General features: G+C 42.3%; 1 protein-coding gene across 1 annotated transcript in view; it reads left to right on the top strand.

The window, feature by feature from the left end:
- Nucleotides 1-20,056, top strand: part of LOC128889736 (POU domain, class 2, transcription factor 1-like) — a 200,111-nt gene that overhangs the window by 173,461 nt on the left and 6,594 nt on the right. Inside the window, exons 5-8 of the mRNA XM_054147656.1 lie at nt 11,442-11,578; nt 13,386-13,733; nt 18,533-18,849; nt 19,662-19,958. Coding sequence (XP_054003631.1) covers nt 11,442-11,578; nt 13,386-13,733; nt 18,533-18,849; nt 19,662-19,958 — 1,099 coding nt within the window. The remainder of the gene's footprint in view (nt 1-11,441; nt 11,579-13,385; nt 13,734-18,532; nt 18,850-19,661; nt 19,959-20,056) is intronic.

The following is a 20,056-nucleotide window of genomic DNA, read 5'->3' as shown; positions in this document are numbered from 1 at the left end:
TTATTTTTATCATGAGATATTATATATCAGTCTATTATGTAACCATTGATGTAGGTATGCAGGTTATAAATTGCAGAGTGAATTAATTTATTGCAATTGAATACACACAAACCAAAGCAATTTTTATCTGTAAATTGATTTTAACGTACAAATATACTGTCACACTTTAATACAGTATCTAATTCCAAAATATGCGATCGAAAGTAATAGTTTTTTTGGTACAAAAGCAAACTTTTTCAGAGATTATTGAGCATGTAATATTTAAATTAATTTAATGTATGTATAAGTAATCAGGTAAGGCAACTAAAAGAAAAATTCCTCTTCCATCGAATGTATAGTGCAAAATTAAACTATTATCTCAAAAAATGAAAGAAGTATTGGGTAGGAGGTTGGGAATCGGCTAGAACGAAGTCGAAAACGAAGAAACGTAGAAAATTGTCGATAGTGGTCAGCGTCCAGGTCCGCCATACCATACATCACTGCCAGCTAACAGCAGGGGTGCCGGGAGCAAATGGACCCGCAGTGCCAATGTGGAACTCTCTCGCGGAAACCCCCTCTTTTATATGCATAGTCTCATTTCCTTATCGGAAATTTACGGTGAACGTGTCTTCGCTCCTCTTCCATGACCATTTTTCTTATCGACTCGACGAACGCGATGGAGTTTTTGAGCACTTAATTGCTTTTCGTAGCTTATCGAGAACTTCGTGACCCTTCTTCGCGGTTACTCCGCTTACATTCCCTCCCCCTCATTGCATCCCTCTTCCAGTTACTTCCTGACCTTCATTAAGATATACTATTAGATGTACTATTCAATTATAAATGAAATATATACGTAGCCTCGACTAGCAAATTGAATATTTTATTTGACGGTCCTCTTCAGAAATAACAGACTTGAAATCTGAACTTGGCAGGGTTTTCAAAGAGCAGCTTTTTATACAACGATTGTATTGCAGGTTCCTTAGATGTAAGATGATGATCTTCCAAATATCCGGGAAGAATTAATAAAATTTCACCAGTGTAACTAAGTAACACGTGCGTGAACATAATTATGATATTATTTTCTAAAAATGTAGGTAAATTGTGAAATATATAGGCAATACAGATTAACCCTTCTATGATTTTACAATTCGATGACTTTACAATTTTATTTACAAATTGATATAATCGTAAATACTTCTACTAATACTTCCACTTACCCATCTGCGTAAAAAGCAAGCCAAGAAATTGTATCGGTATTCGAAAAATGCGACATCAGTAGAAACGATTCTACCAGAGCAGAGTTATTATAAATTTTGCTCGAAGCGGTACCCGTGAAATTTGGAAAATGGTAATGTCGCTTCCGTCGATCCACCTTTGTTTGCCCCGAAAGTCGATCGCGGGTTTCTTCGTAGTCTCGAGCCATCTGCAACTCCAGGCTGCACCTTCCTGCACCGTTATGCACCGCGCGGACCTACACGTATATGCATCCGTGAACAGACTCCCATGTTTGTTCCAGAAGCACGTGCCAAAGGGTTTCTCGCGTACGTACGGTTTCATTATAACGGTAAACGTCGATGGCGACGATGATGATCGCGACGGGCCAGGAGGGGACTGTTATCCACACGACTATTTGCCGATCCTGCATCTGTCCCGACCCACGCCGTCCTGGAATATCTCGTTTTCACCGGTGCAACCGCGGCTAATGGCACCATGTGTGTCCAGAGAGAATCTTGTCGCTTACCTGGCGCTTAATTTCGGGTTAGAACGATCATCGAATTCCCGAGATCGATAGCCTCTGACCAAGGGCTTTTTCCTTTGTTATGCCTGGGGCGGAATAAATTGGACGCCATAATGTTCCGTCTAATTAGGGGACTCTTTTCCACATAATTTTACGTAATCCCTTGCGATAGGAAATTTCGGTTTGAGTGTGGAAAGAGAGCCTTTGGCAGATGCTTTGTATCCCGCCGATGTGGGCCTAGGAACATTGACGTTATTGTTGTAGAAATTAGTGTAATCTTCGTTGGATGACAGAAAGAATCCAAGAGTCCAAGTCCAAAGTATCCAAGACTAACAAGATTATTAGTTAATCTAGTATATATGAAATGTAAGAGTAACGAATGATAAGATTTACAAGCTATGTTATCATTAAGTTATGTTTAAGTTTGATGTGCGTAATACATTTTTCCTTCATAAAATTGCATTTATCCCAATTTCAACATAAAAAAGTATTAACAAAGATGCGAGCAAGTCCAATTAGCCATGAGCTGTACTGTCCTTATCGAGCACTCGACGAGTATTAACCGTGGTCAACAGTCTCGAAAAGGCCAAACATGTTAATCCGTGTGCAGTCTTGTAAAAGAACCAGCACAAAACACCAGTTGAGTGAATCTATTTATTCCTACCTAGAATGTAACCCAAGGAAGAATCTCAACGTGTCATGGCTGAAGACTGCAAGCTGGTACCAAGACTGACCATCTTCTTACATTCTTTATTTTGTGCACGAAGTTATTAGTTTATATTTTAGAATTCAATCGAAAGAAGAATGTTGGACATGAATTTATGTTGAGCAAAGAAAACACTTTAGCATAGAACCTCGTCTCTTTTACGCATCACTGCAATAAAGATGTTGAGTAAAATATAAAATTAAAATAAAAGCAGATATCATTTGTCCACGTTTATTTCATAAAATTGTTATACTTATCACAGTCCATAGAAGCTTTGCTAGGATAACTACTTCGCACCTCTTTATTAGGTTCCTTTCAACTGCCAACTTAAATTTCATTGAACATAGTTAGCATGCCAATATTAACAATTATCTGACAATTTTTTATCGAACATTCATTAGCTTCTCTTCCTCTATGCATGATAACCCCGAACTATTACTACTATAATATATGTAATTAGCTGAAGAGGCCCCAACAAGGAGAGTCGAAAGCATCGCGTTTCCGAAGCTTGTACGAGCCATAACAAATGAAATAAAAAATATGAAGGATGAATTTTGCTTGTGGCCTTGAACATCGCTAAAGATCGCAAAGTGGTAGCAAGATTGCGGGTCGTAAACGGCTCCGAACCCATGCGTACAGAAGATCGTGGCGAAGGTACACGCGCGAAGCGTGCGCGTGCGTAGACGCGATAGAAAGAGCGAGAAGGCGATGGGAGGAAGGCCACGTGCCTCTGGTAGCACGCGACCAACCTAACGGTTTTAGGCTCACCCCACACGTTGCTCGAAAACCAGTCCACCCCTTCTCTCGTCACCCTTCCCGCCACCGCTGCTTCAAAACACGCCGGAGGAAACTGTTATTCTATTGGCTCGTGGATCTATCCCCCTCGTGTCTTCCCCTTTCGACAGCATCCACGGCTATAGTCAGATTCGCCTTAGCTGCTTTCGATCCTGCCCCAAGGACAATACTTTTGCCTTTTTTTCTCTCCCGTTAACGGTCCAAGAAGACTTAAAATTTTGGCTTCTGGGTGGAAAGATCTGGAGAACAAATTTTTGGAGCTACCTCTGGGAGGATTTTGCCTTTGGGGTGGTCTCCAGATGATGGAGTTTTCATGAATTTCATCATGGTAGTAACGTTAATTATTATGCGAGTCAGTAGTAGTATCTTGAAAGCTGATAAAAGTACACATATGAATCTTGTATAATCAATCCTCTCACAGAAGCCTCAACGCTTACACAGACCTTGAAGAAACAAAACATGCAGAAGACTAGAGCAGATCTAAAATATAATCGAAATCTCTACATTAATATAGTGACTCCACAAAAATATTCATTATCAGACATAGAACAACTCGTAGATGCAAACTTGGACTCACAAATCCACGACACACTCGTGTCCTACCACGAATCTGACTCGTCATTTCGGTAGAATGAATCAGAGACGTGTACCTACGCAGTGCAAAGGGTAGAATGTAGCCCGTCCTCGAGTGCTCTGCATCAAATATTCGAAAGCCAGCGTTCGCGGTAGGACTCCGATCCATCGTTTTCCCGATGACGTCCGCCCGGGCCCTTCCACGCATGAAAACGGACCCAGAAAGCATAATCGAATGACGCAAGGCCCTAATAAAATCGTAAGTCGGTTGACAGGCGGTGCACACGGACCGGAATAATGGCTCAGACATTCCTCCCCCGTCCGAACGGGGGTTGAAGGCATTGTCGTTCCCTTACGTAAGAATAGCGACGAAGAAACGACGCGGAGGCAGATGCTGTTTAGATCATTCTGCCGCCTTGATACACCGAGAAAACGCGCAGGGAAGAGTCTTAATGCGATCTTACGGAGAACTCAGTCGCCTGAGACTCAGGTAAACTCAGAACAGAATTTAGACGAAACGTTTCACTTCTGCGCGGACGTGTTGGGTACATGAAAGCTGGACATTAAAATTTTTGTAAGAACATGATTTAATTCTTTGAATTTAACATTAGGGATTGTTAACAATTTACTGACTGGTAGCACTTGGACATATATTAAAATTCAGTAATATTCCTCATTTTTATAACATCAGTATTACGCAATATTTATTTTTTCTACTAGAAACGTAGATGATATTCATATAATAGTGGAAGCATTAAATGTTATCTCAGTCATAGATGATAAAGTAATGGTTACCTTAGCAAACAAGCCGATTAATAGGCTACCAGTCGGAAAAGTGTTGAGACAGATGTTGCTATTATTCTTTTTTGTTAAGAAAGTCGGCGAGGTTTCAGGAATTTGTAAATCTAAGTAGTGCAATGTAATTTTTAGTAGACTTCTGTATGTATACAGGAAGGATATTATTGTTTGTATATGAAGGTGCACTATATTCAATTTAATTGTTATTTTTGTTTAACTACTTTGTTAGCTAAAGGGAAAGATACAGAAGTATGTCAAGCAAGCTAAAAGGGCGAGGGTTATGGAATGATCACAGTTTACTTCTTCATGTCTTCAGAACTATCATATGTGGTACGAAGTCTGCAAAAAGGAAAATTACAAAAAGAATCAATAACAAAATCAAAGACTCCTTTGAAAACATTCTCTACATCAACACTTAAAGATACTTCTACAATTACTCATTTTATGTTATTATTCATTATCATAGCGATATCAGTGCAAAATCACGACTTTTTTCACACAAATCATCCCCCTTTCATTGTTTGATCCAAGAAGCTGCAAAGCAGCACGAGAGGACCTAATCCTCGGAAGAAAATTTCATCCCCCTTAACTCAATTAAAAAAGGAAAGAAGCATACGCTTCAGCAAAGTTTCCATCGGAATTGAGGACGCTGTGAGAACGTTCTTCGTCGTTTCTCGTAATTCGCGGAGACGAGGAACACCGTAATCGCGAGGACCATTACTTTGTCCACCGTCCAGAAGACTGTATTGCGAATTACGAGATCGATCGGCAGGAAGCGGGCGAGCGCGGGCAAAGACGTTGGAAAATAAGAAGCGGAGAGAAGACAGAGCGTAGGATGAGCGAGCGGCGAGTAAATTGAGCAAAAGGAGAGACCGCGAACCGACGAGGGGCAACTCGAGGGCGGAGCTGAGGGAGGGAGGGGGAGGGAGTGTAAAGGGAACGAGGGATGCAACCGCGAAATCGGCCGTAGCCGTGAAAATAACGATTTCTCCTTTGTGGTGCCGTTCGTTAAACCGAGAAGAGCCGGTTTCACGAATGCTAAGGCGCGACGGAGAGATAAATAGCGATGAACGAAGGATCGAGAAGGATGAGGAGCACGCGGGCATTCGTGACTCGTCGATATTTTCCTTGAAAGCCGATGGAATCGATATTTTATGTAGATCGCGAGAAAAGGGCAACGCGGCCCATCGTCGTCGGTGGCTATTCTCGCCGAAACGAACAAAAACATCGGCTGATCCCACGCAACCGGAACAAGGAGGGCCGAGAGAAGAGGTGCGAGAGTGAGAAGGATGAAATGGCGGTAGGGCTTTTGTTGCACGGCAGAATTCATCCAGAAAATGGAGCTTCTTCGTTGGAGATTGTTGCGTCGCGGAGAAAGCTGCCGATGGCTATTCACGCGCCACATTCCGTTGATTTAGATAGAAATATTCATCGACACGTCAATGGACCGAGGCCATTTTAACCGCGTGACGATCCTTGCACCCGAGTTGCTACTGATTGGAATTTAAGGAAGGCTGGTTAGTCATCCTGCGAGGCAGGGACTAAGAGATTCTTTATTTGAAAGAAGCGATCGCATTCTCGTACTTCAATTTAAAGTAAAGGAGTGTTGTATTTAACATCAAACATTAACATACTCGTTAAATATGAACGATAAAAGGATGTGTCGTCTGGCTAGGTGTCTCGAGAAGTTTACTTTAGTACTACAAGCATTAGTTATAATAGTCTTGATGGTTACATATTTTGTTTTGCTTCCTGAGAATCTATAAAACTCTAATCAGTAAAGAAAAAGTAAAAGATTCTGAAATTAAGATAGTAATCACATCACGCTCGAAACAATAACGTGAGGCAATTTGAAGTAATTCTTGGTATCTGAAGGAAACCACTATACAGTCGAACCTTCAACATCCATTAAGAAAACAAGTAAATTTTCTACGAATCTCATTCAAGCATCTCAACTCAACCATCTCGAGCCACCCTTTATACCGTCAAGTTCCCCTACCCTTTGCTCCACGGAGCCTACCAATTTCATTTCCAAAAGTTGCAGAAACTAATATAGAACAAGTCCACGATCCTCAAAGAAGAGTACCAAGTAACTCGAAGACTAGAACTATCTCAAACCACGAGTAGCTGTAAGAGCCCCACAAATTCAACCCTCCGTTCGTGGACCAAGTCCCCGAGGTTCGTCGTCCCCAAAAGACCAAACGTCGCGGTGGCCAGCTCAGGTGTCCCGTTGTCCCGTTTTATCACCTGACATACGTACGTGACACGCACGACGTTTCCTCGGATTCTGGGGCTGGCCTTTGGGAAGGTCAGGTCATCGCCCAGTTTTCCCTCGACCTGCGAAAGAAGAGCGAGAGAGAACGGTTACGAAGTGTCGCGGACGAAGAGGAGAGATTGCAACGTCCAGCTGCAAGGGCCTTCGTGTCGCAGAATGGTCCCTGTTGCGTGTGCGTGTGCAGGGCCGATCAGCGTGGAAATGTGGGTGGGTGATGGATAGACGGTTACCGTGTCACTCGTGCAAACGTTAAACGGGGCTTGAATGGTTGGAAATTGCATGGGCAGCGTCATTGTGCGCGGACCATTTATAATGGCACCTAGCCGCGTCGGTGTATGCAGATGCGGGACAAAGAGACGACGAAGATGCGCCGTGAGATACGATCTTGTTCCGGATGACCGGGATCCTGGCCTGTTTTGCAGCTGGATCGAATGGGAGATGATTTAATTGTCCTCGACGCCGACAGGCTGATGAATTAGTTTTGATTTCTCGTCTTCTGATCCGTGGGGATCGACTTATTATTAAATATTAACAAAACATAATTCTTGGGGCTCGAAAGCAAGCAGAAGTGTTGCAAATGGGCAAAATCTGACTTTCTTCAATGGTCTTTTGTATCTATTAATGTTACGAGGTATCACGAGTCAGAAAGTGCAAGACTTGAGAATACAGATGGAAAATTGTGTGTTTGTGTTGGTTGTTTAGATTTTTACTTGCTCAGAGCAAAATCACCTTTGAGATGATTTAAATTCATCGAACGGACATTACTCTTGAACAAATTCGTGTACCTACTAATAGACACGTGATTACCTGAACTTATACACAATTTTACCTATGTACACATTAACATATACATTAAAATTGTACACATACATTATAAAAATACCAGAAAACTCCTGCCTATCGAATATAAACCTCCGTAAAATTTGAAAAACGAAGCCACAAAGTTGCAAACCGTTCCCCGCGATACAACACGTACCCGACCTCCGTTCGCGAACATTCTTTCCGCCAAAGTCCGTTAAAAAACCGTTGATCTAAACGTTTCATCCGGCGGTATCATCCCTCCTCGTCTGGAGAGTTTCATCTTCGTTCCATCGGAAGCGTCACCAGACGTCCGTTGCACTTTTTTTTTCAAACCGACGAGCCACACCAGGAAAATCTCTCCCGACCCGAGACGTGAACGCACCAATCGCGCGGGTCGCGATAGCTGGGAGGAAAACGAGCGAAAAAACGGTTGACGTTGGCCTTATCTAAGTTAGGTCGTTGGTCGAGGTGCTCGCACCTGGCGGTTTGCGACGATAAACGTTATTTCTTCGTCGAACGCGAGTGTTTCGCGTGTGAGTGCGCCCGGCGAAAAGGGTGGAAAAACAGGAACCGACGGAATTCGCCCCAAAAATCCTTTCTCCCCTCCCTCGAGGGTTTCTTCTGTGGCAGAGGCGACCCAGGAGCTTCTCACGGCTGAAAAAAGCGTAATTTTCGATGGAAAGAGGGGAACGACGATGCAAATTCAGGGGCAAAAAGGGAAACCGTCGTGTGTGAGTGCGCGGGTACCTGCTTTTTAGCCGCGTACGAGGGGTGGAAGGCACACACAGGGTGTAATCGTGCAGCGAACGACGCGATGGCGCAACTGAAATTTTATAGGGAATCCACCAATACCGATGCTGCCCCGTCGTTGTCCTGAGGCTGTTCTACCTGACCTGTCGCGTCTCTTTCTACGCTTTTTTTTCCGGCGTTTTCGGGGGAATCCACGTCAGGTACGAAGGGGAGGCACAGATGCGGAGGAGCGAAAATCGGGGCATGCTGGGAGAACGTTGCGTCGAATTCACAGGATTCACAGGATTTTGAAATTTTTTTTCGGTCCCTACGATCAGTCCCACAGTAACCTCACCTGCGACACGGCCTTTTTACGAGCGTTTCGCGAGCGTTTATCTTCGTTCAACGCTTTTGTCCCGTTTGCCGCGTCTCGATGGGAAAGTTCGAGTCCGAGTGGCCGAGGAACTTCCTTTTTTCCTCGACGTAGGTCGCTGACCCTTACCCATTCTCGCGCCCTCCGCGGTTTGGTACTTCACACTTTAGGTGCGAAAATTGCGAGGAGATCTTAGGTCATTTGTTAAAATATTGAGAAGAATAATTAAATGCAATAGAATCCGAATATAAGAAAATTTAATGAAGAAGAATGATGCTATGAATACTTATTAGTATTTGGTTATTAATGTAATAGAATAAAACAATTCCAAGCTTGTAGTCATAATATATATTTGTATATTATCCTGTTCTTTCCTCGCGTTTATATTATAACGTTTATGGTATCTAATAGTCACGTTTATAATATTCTGTGCTGCTCCATATTATATTAATTCCATTTCTGATTTAATTATCGTATTGTATGAACCATAAGGTTTCAATTTAGAATTTGTATACAATTTTAGTATATAATTTTGTCTAGATACCATATAGCTTTAATCAAAAGATAATCGTAACCACATTGAAAGCATTTATTTACCCAAAAACAACCCCTTTCGATTTACCAGGAGGAATCATTGTCTACCATCACATCATTCAAGTCCTTATAACATTTCAAATATTATTTTTATTAAAAGCGCAGTAATCCAACGACAGAACCAGCCGGTACGATCATCCCATCCAAAATAAAAAATCTAGAAACCTCGCTCCTATACCAACGTCGAGAAGTTTCATTCGTAAAAGTTTGGTACAGCAGCCGCCATTCCGCAAATCCCCCGATCCAAAAAGGGCTATCCCGCCCAGGCGTATCGAAGTAATTATTATTAAAAACCGTTGTGGCTCGAATGGCGTAACAGCGACGCGTAAGCTCGTTTTCTCGAACCCAACGAATCGGTTCCGTGCCATTATCCGTACCCCTTTTTAGGGCGGAGGGGGTACGGAACAGCATCGGCGAAAGACGAAGGAAAGGGTGGCGAGGGAGGCCAGTCATAAGATACGATGATGGATGCACGAAGGGTTGTTTCGCGGCCCAGAGAGAGAGGAGGGGGGGCGCACGCAAAGGGCCAAAGGGTTCCCTTCGATGGCCAATAGCGCGCGAACTTCGTGTGCCCGCGACCAATCGTCACGGCCCTTCCTCTCCACGGCGGGATAGTGGGGAGGGCCGTCTCGTGCTTAGGGGCACAATTTCGTTGCGTCATTCTGACATTCGTTCTGTATCCGTCCTTCGACGAGGACCGCTGGTTCCGCGCGACCTCTCGAGCTCCCAGAGTGCCTCTTTCCTCGAAAGTTACTCCCTTTGAATATTCGACTCCGAGAGTGCGCGGCTCTAATTATTCATGAGCGTTAGACATTTGCATCCTCGTGTTCTCCAGTGAATTAATCTCTTTGTCGATTTTTCCTTTCTTTTATTTGGATCCTCCGAACGAAAGCAGGGAAACCTGCGTTCTCGTGTTCTGCAAAGAGTGGATTTATTAATTTCTTTTTTAAATTTTCTCTTGCGTGGATTCGACGGTGCTTCTCGGATCGACAGTAAGAACATTTCCGCGTGTTCTGCGAAAAGTGGCTTTATTAGTTTTACGTAAAGTTTATTCGATGTATTCGTGATCTTTGAAATGCTAGTAAACAGATCTGCTTACTCATGTTCTACAGAAAGTGAATTATTTCTTGGATCGATTTATATTGATTTATATCTGTTCTTTTATCGCATCCATCATTGATATTGATTTCTGTTTCTTGTTGGATTCATTCACGATTCTAGAGACTAAATGAACAACATTGGCATCCTTAAATATAGTTCCAATTTATCAATCTCTTTATCAAGTTTTCTTTAATTTCATTACAATCCGTTGCGATTCTCGAAAAGAAACTGAACTAATTTACACTTATATAATCCAGAAAAAGGGAATTCATTTTTACACAAATTTCTATTCTTTATACTGTATCTCAACCACTCTGAGGAGTAAAAGAATCAGCCGAAATGCGTAGGCGTTCCTTGCTCCATTTTATCATTGATAAAATCGACATTCTATTATCAAATAGAATCTATTTCTTTCCACCAAATTCGTGACTGGACGATTGAGAATACGCCCACGTGTTCCACGTAGAGTAAATTGATCTTTTCATCGTTGTTTCTTTTCTTTCATTGGATTCATCCGCGTCTTTCGAAACGAAAGTAAAACTGCGAACAGTGCCCGTGCTCGTTCCCTCGCGATGCGAGACGAGAGCTCGAGGGGCCTCCGGAAGTTCGTCGATCCTCGAGGGTAGTTTCTATCGGTTCCTGACCGCCGTGCTGGACCTTGGAAACCACCCCGATGTGACCACGAGCGACGGGCCACGGGGATCCTCGCGAACGAACGAGGCTAAGATGGTCTTCCTCGAGGACCCGAGGATGATTTTTGCGGATATGCGACTCCATGCGACCAGCACGCCTACTTCCACCCCCACGCGTTACCACCACCATCAGAAATACAGGCCTCAGAATAACAATGACTGTACGAGCTCTAGCACAATTTCCATTATCGAACTATTTATCCTTCGAGGCTTTCAAATTTCGAGTCTCGCGATTGGGATTTTTAGGAAACTGTGATTGAGTCGTTTCGTGATTTTGATTTTTGCAGACGCGGATCTCCATGGCGAGGTGGACGGGCCAGAACTCAGCGGGGATGACAGAAGCATCGCCAGTGACATCCACGATGCCACCGAAGCGAACCTTGACCATGACTCCATGGACTCGGACAGGGAAGCCCTCAATCTGGTTAGTGGAATTTTATACCGACCCCTGACGAATTATTTCTTGTGTAATTGCCTCGAGTTTAAATGGAAGTTCCTTCAAATTTTATTACTATTGCGTAGAAGAATTTCCTTGTTTCCTATTTTAGATTTTTAGATTTATTTTTATAGATTTATAAAATCATTGATTTTTATTCGGATCTACTCTCTATAATATGTGAATGTAACTTATCTTTCAGGAATACAAGAATTCTAAATAAATTTGTGTTAAGCAAAAAATACGCGTAAATCATCATAATAGTATTGCGTATACATCCCTTAGTGTCTGTGCGTCACAGTTTGAAAAACACTGATGTAATCATAGGTCATATGATCTACATTACTATCTTTCCTGGTGTAGACACGTAAAAACATCTTTGAAACTACCAAGTGAGGCATATATTGGTGTTACCTACAATAATATTATCATTTTTAATTTATTTATCGTATATCCACGAAACAAGTCCTTCGTACGATTGCCTCCATCTTTTATTCGACAAGCATGTCTCAGGTAATGTTCGAGCCAACTTCCGGTGGAATTTTTACCCCAATTTCCGTATGAGGATTCAGTTTTTTTTACATTTGCTCTCGGAGCACAGGAAAAGCACTGCTGTTCAATATTTGGCAAATAAATAAAGGAAGCCACTAGTGAGATGAACGACAGGAAGAGACGGGGGAGGGGTGTGGGGATTTTATAAAACACAAAAGCATAGGATGGACCGTAGTGACCAATATCCTGACCTGGCCGAGTGTAAACACGGCTTTGTTCGGCGCCGTTTACTCTGTAATATTAGGGAGGGTGGCCCTCGCGTAGTTCCTTCGATTCTTCGTGTTCCTGGTCCCACGTTATAGCGTGACGCTTGTATCCCAGATTCTATGGAAATTGATTTTTTTTCCTAAATCCCCGCGAATGGATGTAATCGTCGAGAGTACATCTGGAAAAGTCTGCTAAACTTACATCAGCGACACTAAAAAGCACACAATATTAATCCATTAGTACATAGACGAAGAGAACAACTTGATGAAACTGTAAAATTAATTATAAGGTCATTAGTTAAGACATTCGCTAATGAGGAAAAGTACTTAGTTTGAGTCTTCACACTTCAACTGCTACTGATTCAAATTTGTATTAAAAAGGATTTTTCAAGGGGTCGTGTAGTTGTGGTTGACATATTAATACAAATATAAATTACTATATAACTAGATTACGAAATGTATGTATTTATGTAGAAATGTAGGAAACATACGAAAAATATGTAATATATGAGCCGTTCATGGCAGAAATCAATTAACTTCATAAAACAAATAGTAAAGAAAAGCGACGAAATGCGGTACATTCTTTTTTAAAATTCCCTTTATAATATAAATTCAAATAAATATTGTAGAATGTATAAATACAGATGTAGTTTTCATGTAACGGTATATAAAATTAATAAGAAAGATAGCGAAGAAATAATCCTCAGTAATGTTACAATTTTTATGTGACTGGTGGAGGTAATCGATTTGTGCAGTGAACGGTTCGCATACATAATCTATGTTGAATATATTCTACAATTAATGTAATAATATTGTTATTTCGTTTTAGATACACACCTTTTGGTTATGCTTAGCATGTATTTATTACATTAGTTTATTAAGTACATTCCACAAAATTTACATTCAAAGAAAAAACAAAATCCTGCATCCCCTTTAGCAAACCCCTTTACAAACATTCCCAGTGAACCGTGTCAGTAATTTTTCCAGTCTCCGAATCAACTCAAACATGGACCAACACAGTTAAATCTGCTCCACAGGTCACAGACGTGTCGCATCGCAACAGCAGCAGCGGTACCAGCGGCAGCGCCTCGTCGCCCAGTTCCGGGGTGAGCAGCCAAATAACAGGTAGTCACCAGCAACAGCAACACACGGCCAGCCAGCAGAACAGCAACAGCTCGCAAGCGGCGTTGGCTGCACAACTGGTTGGCCAGCAGTTGCTGATGCACGGCTCGTTGGGCGCTCTGGGGCCCCAAGAGATCCAAGCTCTGGCCTCGATGCTCCAGCCGCAGCAACAATCGCTGCAGCAACACTTGCAGCAGTTGGCCATGTTTCAGCAGGCCAATCCCGCCGCGGCAGGTCAGGCGCAGTTCTTCCTGCAGAATCAGGTTCGTGAAACATTTTTTATCGTTTCAGTACTCTAGGCTAGTTTGAAAAGAAGGTTCTGTTGGGTTGAAAACTCTTCTGGAGAAAGAAGTCTTATTCTTCTTCTCTTAGGAAGAGATGGAGGTCTTGTTAAAATGATTTCGAATTGGTAGGGTGTTGTTTGAGATTCTGAAGTGGTGTTTCGATTGGTTGAATTGATGCAAAGATGTGGACTTGAATATTAAATATAGTCGTTCTTAATAGTATGATTCTTTTTTATTTTTTTATTTGTTCATTTAAGAAGCAGTGATCTCTGATGTAATGCATTGTTCCTTCTGGATAGCGAACGATCAAATTACTGTTATTTATTTAGTAAATGGGTTGAGTCTCAAGTGTCTGGTCTCACAATGAATTAATACATCTCTGGGAAAAAAATCTTTCATTCAAGTTCCTGTTTTAAAACGAACAAGTAATGTTGTGCACCCTGCTAATACATTAATCCATTTTCAAAATGAAACTTTGTGAGAATTCATCTGAGTTTAGCATGTAATTGTCGAAAAATCAGTATATTTTCTTGCGCCACTTACGTTGGTACTGGTACTTCCAATCATAACAAATAGATTGATTTTATTAACAAGACGTGCTTCAAGCGATTGCGTTCTTTAGAAGCACTCGACATGATCCCACTACTTCGGTTTCCGAACGAACGTCTATTTCATTCCAATCGAGGATCGAGTCACACTTGCCAGAAATAGCATTAAACTGAGAAGTCCTCGAGTGTCGTTCGAATGGAATACCCAGCGACGGAATCTTCTCTTTCGCGTAAGACACAAAAGACTCTGACGTGTTCCGTATCGCTGGAAAAGGAATTATTCTCAACAAACGCTCCCCGTGCACTCGAATTCCTGCCATTGTTCTCCCAGCGTTCGGGTACTCCACCGAATTACCTACTCGATACGAATTCGATTCGAGTCGCGACGAGGTGGGATGGGTTGGATCAGCGAGAATCCAAAGACGACGTTCCTCCCGGTATCTGATCGGCCGCCCAAAAGAAGCAGACATCTTATTCTTCGGAGACGGCTCGCTCGATTTGACGACCAGATAACTGCCAGGACGATGTCACAAAGGGGACAGGAGTTTCTACTTGTTCTCGCGTTTTCTCTAGCTGACGTGTCTTCGGAGGACGTGCTGCGCGCGAAACAGTCGATAAGGGCGGACATTGGCTGTTTTCCGAATAACGTTGCTGTCCATTGGGGTTTCAAATAGTATTTTGAGTTGTAGATCTCAGAGAATTACAACGGTATAATTTACAGAGGTCTAGGGATCAGAGGATTTCTTTGTATAAATTATATTCCTTTGTACAAACTACTGATCGGAGTGTTTGTTAAACGAGTGAACAGAGTAGGTAGGACATTCATAATTGTAGGTGTCATGGTCGAAGAATTATAGAAAAGAGCAGTGTTATTTGTTTCCTTGTGATATGTTTGTGTTGGGTGTCTCAAAATTGTTAACCCATTCATTGCCAACTATAAGTTGTCTCGTAGTTAAAATTGATTGCAATTACTCAAGAGATAAGTTTATAACCTCAGGAATTATTGCAAAAGAAGATCGTAAATTTTCTTTTTAAAACGACAAATTTAATATCATCTGTATTAAATCTTAGGGCCTAGGGCGCTTTAAATTTGCATGGCAGCGAATGGGTTAAAAAATCCTTATCTTGCTAGTTTAGATATCCAATCCCTTTGGTACGTCCACCCTACAATTGTAAAATGGACAGACCACAATTATTGTTGAGAGGACTGTTGAGAAATTATTCCACAATAGAAATACCAAAAAGGTTAAGTGCAACAATTGTAAAAGTATTGACTGGCAATACATCTCGACTCACACCTAGAAGTACACCTCTAGAAGTACCTTAGAAGTTAAAATCGAATAGATCATAACTTCTTAACTAAGCGCTACGTCCTATTGTTAACAACTCTAACAAAAACCAACATCAGCGATTCTCTAGCGGTATATGTACACAAAATGCTTTAGACTTACGAGGGAAGTCTTAACTAGCTCGTGCTGGCATCGAGCCCATTCGTTACTTCCAGCTACAATTCCAAATTACAAGGAACTATTGTCTATCAGCACAACACTATCGTTGCACCGTGTACGACTGATCCTACATTAAATCATCACCTCTGTGGATCCTAATAGATCTCCAGAACGCAGGTATCCATCGTTCATCACGCAAATAGGCTTGCACGATCTTCCAAATCGTTTCGTGTTTCCACGTGATCCAGCGGATCGAAACGGGGAAAATTCGATTCACGATATATCCGGGGATGAAAAACGATCCTCCTTCCTGGATACGATTCCAGCCTCCACCCCCCGTCCCTTCCTCCAAGCTTTCACCATACCAGCGGGCTGCTGAATGGGCCCCAGGTCTGCGCGTTTACCAAAAAGTTTCTATAGATTCCATCGCGAGGAGCGTGTGCATTCGCCGTCTCAACCTTCTGGAAAAACTAACAAAACGACTTCGAACTTGAGCAGATTTAATGGCGGCTCTCGTGTCCAACTGTACGCACGTATCTGCGAGCATCGAAGCTGGGGTTCTCCGTGTGTCGTTTGAAAGGTGCAACGAGAAGGGATCCTTCAGGCACCTTGCCACGGGGGCACCTTTTGTTCCCTCACACGTGGCCTGGGCTGTTTCTTTCTTACCTTCGTGTATCTCTACCCTCGATACCCTCCCCCTGTTCTCGGTTTCTTCAGCTTTTCCTCCGGGAAACACCCTCTTGGTTCTTTTCAGAACGCTCCATCGAGGATTAGGGCACACGACCTCTGCGTCGCGCAACCCTTTCTCGAGTGAGTCGCAACCTGCCCCCACGAACCCTTTTCAAAACGTTACACGCGTGACATAAGAGTTTCCGAGGCTTGCATAACAGATATTTAATTTCGTCACGCGACGGTGACGTCTCAACTTCAAAGGACCTTGCGGTAAAGGGGTGCTTTCGTAATAAAATGGCTTTGTACCTTTCAAGGGGTTTCGTTGTAGGACACCTGAAATATTTTATTCTTTTAGCTTCGATTTTAAATTGTTCGATCAGTTTGCGTTACTAGGGATTGAGTATTAGATATGAATGTCCAGAGTGAGTTGGTTCAAGGTTAGAGGACTGTCGAATCGTTAACCTTTCAATCGCTATGAAATTACAGTTTTCGTGAATTAGGTAAATATAAGGAATATTAGAGTCGGTGATTTGTATTAAAAATTGTGAGAATAATGATAATTTTTTCGGTAGAGGTTGAGACCTCTTCAGGTATGGAGAGATGGTAAATTGCAACAATTTCTAAAGATAAAAACGTTTACAGTCAGTCCCATAAGTATTCGTATTCTCTATAATTATTGAAGTTTGTTTAATTTAAATGAATGCTTCATGTTTCTAAATAAATTTGTAATTGTAAATATATACATGTGTGAAGTTTATTCATGTACATATTTATAATGGAAAATTGATTTGGAAACATGAAGACTATCATTTAAATTAAACAAATTTCTTCAATAGATATAGAGGATATACTTATGGGACTGACTGTATAACACAAACATCTCTTCCTTAATTTATCATTACTTTAAATTTAATTGACACAACTTACATTACACCACTTAGACTACTGCAATTAACATTACATTTGCGTAAACTATGTCTAGGTTTGAAAACAAGCATCGTAGGGAACATTGAAATAGATTTCTTTGCTGTAGATCGTTTGAATAGGAAAGGGTGCACAGGTGATCCATAATTCTTCGCAACCTGCTCCGGCACGTGGCCGTATTCAAAACAGCCACGCGCAGGGTGTCTTCGCGGGCAACAATAAACGTAAATAAGTTCTCGTGGCCCGAGAACGACACGCGACCCGTCCCGAAAACCCTTTTCCTCTGCGGGCACCGAGCGTTTTGCACGAGCCCCTTATTCTCCTAATCGAGCATCTGGTTAAGAAAAGGGTGAAGATAATCGATCGGTCGGGGCGCCCCTCGAGCAATTCCATACCTGTCCACGGGCGCAACACGTGTCACTCTTCGATGCCTCCAATGAAAATCTCTCAATTCTCCCGTTATATCACCCTTTGAAATCATCAAGTTCGATACACCGTGGCAGATCTTGAGATAAACTTAACATCGAAATTATATCACTTGTGCATTACAATAAGTCTTGAGATCTTCGATACTGCATGGTCCAGGTTCTTGCGGTTGTTACTATTCGAGGATTCCACATGTCAACCGTGTCCTTTTGTTTTAGACTATTCGCCAGTGCTGCAGACTTGAAATAAACCCGAGAACGCGCTTCGATCTTAATCCTTAGACTCCTCCGAAGCGCTCTCTATAAGCGTTTTCTATAAACCAAAATTGTTTAACCGCATTACCTTACTTGCCATTAGTTTACAAGTGTTTGAAAATACGTGATGCTCCATCCTTGCGAGCAGACCATATCCTTCGAAGCTGCAGAGCTGGCGAAACGTGAGAAACCTCGAAAAGTATGACCTGTAGCGTTGTAAAAAATGAACGAGACCGTTGTCAACGTATCAATGGTCGTGAACGTCTTGCAGGGGCTGTTGCAGAGCGGTGGCTACGCCTCAAGACCCAGTCATCCGCGCTCACAGTCCATGCAGGTACTGTCCTACGATAGGGATTGTTCATCCTTCGCTTGCGTTACGTCTGAGGCGAAACGAAATGTTTTCTTTCCGTCTAAAGATCTTGGATCTCAGACGTTTCCAAGCAACAGTTGATCATAAAACGAGAGAACGCTCGACGAGGATGACACGGAGTTTTCTCTGTTATCAGGTGCAAGCAGTGGCACAGGCAGCTCAGCAATTGCAAGCCCTGCAGAAGCAGCAGGCTCTTCAGGGCGGTGGAGGTCTCGTCGGTCGAAGTTTAGCGCAACAAAGGTCGCCACCGCCTCCTGGCACGCCGCCAGCAGTGAAACAACCGCCCACCAGACTGGAACCTTCGCCAGAAGAGACGACGGACCTCGAGGAACTCGAGCAGTTCGCCAAGACCTTCAAGCAGAGGCGGATCAAGCTTGGATTCACTCAAGGCGACGTTGGCCTCGCCATGGGGAAACTCTACGGCAACGACTTCTCCCAGACGACGATCTCCAGGTAAGCTACTTGGCCACTTGGAACTATCGGGCAGAGTCGAATTGTTATTTAAAGTCTGTTGAAGATGAAGGGTCTCCAGAATTACTTTCGTAGACAGGTATGTGTACAAGTTTAAGAACGATGAATACACATACTTTATTTATTTTATTTCTACGTTTCGACCCTTTGTTTTAGAGTCAAAGTTTAGAGTCATCTTTACTATAAATGTGAGTTTAGTTGTGTTGAGTTTGATAAATTGAAAAATGAGAAAGAATTTTCTTAATGTATGTTTTTGTATTGAAACGTTGAAAATTTTAATTTTACGTGTGTTTATCTGGTAAATTTAATGAAGGGATGTGTACATGTTATTTATTTTCAACCTTTCCGATATATTCAGACCTGTACCACCCCTAAAAAATCGGCATGAACTTTCCAGACAACCTAATAGTAAAAAGAGAGGCATAGTGTGAACAGTCAGTCCCATAAGTATTCGTATCCTCTATGTTTATTAAAAAAGTTTGTTCAAATTAAATGATAGGTTCGATGTTTCCGTATCAATTTGTCATTATAAGTATATACACGCGTAAAGTTTATTCATGTACATATTCATAACGAAACATTTATTTGGAAATATTAAGCTTACCATTTAATTTAGACAAATGTGTACAATATAGCTCGAGGATACGAATAGTTAGCGGACTGTATGTCTCGTTATACTCTCAGTATCTTAGCAGCCTAAAAAATTGCAATTCGACCCTGTTGGTTAGTTTCTACGTCTAGAAGCGACGCAGTTTAAAGTTCATCGTTTTCAATGCCTCTTTTTTATTCCGCAGGTTCGAGGCGCTGAACCTTTCCTTCAAGAACATGTGCAAACTGAAGCCCCTTCTGCAGAAATGGCTGGAGGACGCCGATAATTCCCTGAATAACCCGAATTCCCTTTCAAACCCACTCACCACGCCGGAAGCCATCGGCAGGCGGCGGAAGAAGAGGACCTCGATAGAGACCAGCGTCAGAGTGGCGCTGGAAAAGGCGTTCGTGCAAAACCCGAAACCCACCTCGGAGGAAATCACCATATTGGCCGACAGCCTGGCGATGGAGAAGGAAGTCGTTCGGGTGTGGTTTTGCAATAGGTGAGCTTCAAATCTCCGCACTTGTGCTCCCTCCTCTTGGCTTCTTCGGCTTTGTCGAACAGCAAAGCTGGGAAGCATTGGGTTGCTCCGCGAGTCTT

The sequence above is a fragment of the Hylaeus anthracinus genome, unplaced genomic scaffold (genome assembly GCF_026225885.1).
Source record: "Hylaeus anthracinus isolate JK02 unplaced genomic scaffold, UHH_iyHylAnth1.0_haploid 11997, whole genome shotgun sequence".
NCBI lineage: Eukaryota > Metazoa > Arthropoda > Insecta > Hymenoptera > Colletidae > Hylaeus > Hylaeus anthracinus.
Note: the sequence above shows the minus strand (reverse complement) of the source record. Positions and strands in the feature narration are given on the sequence as shown.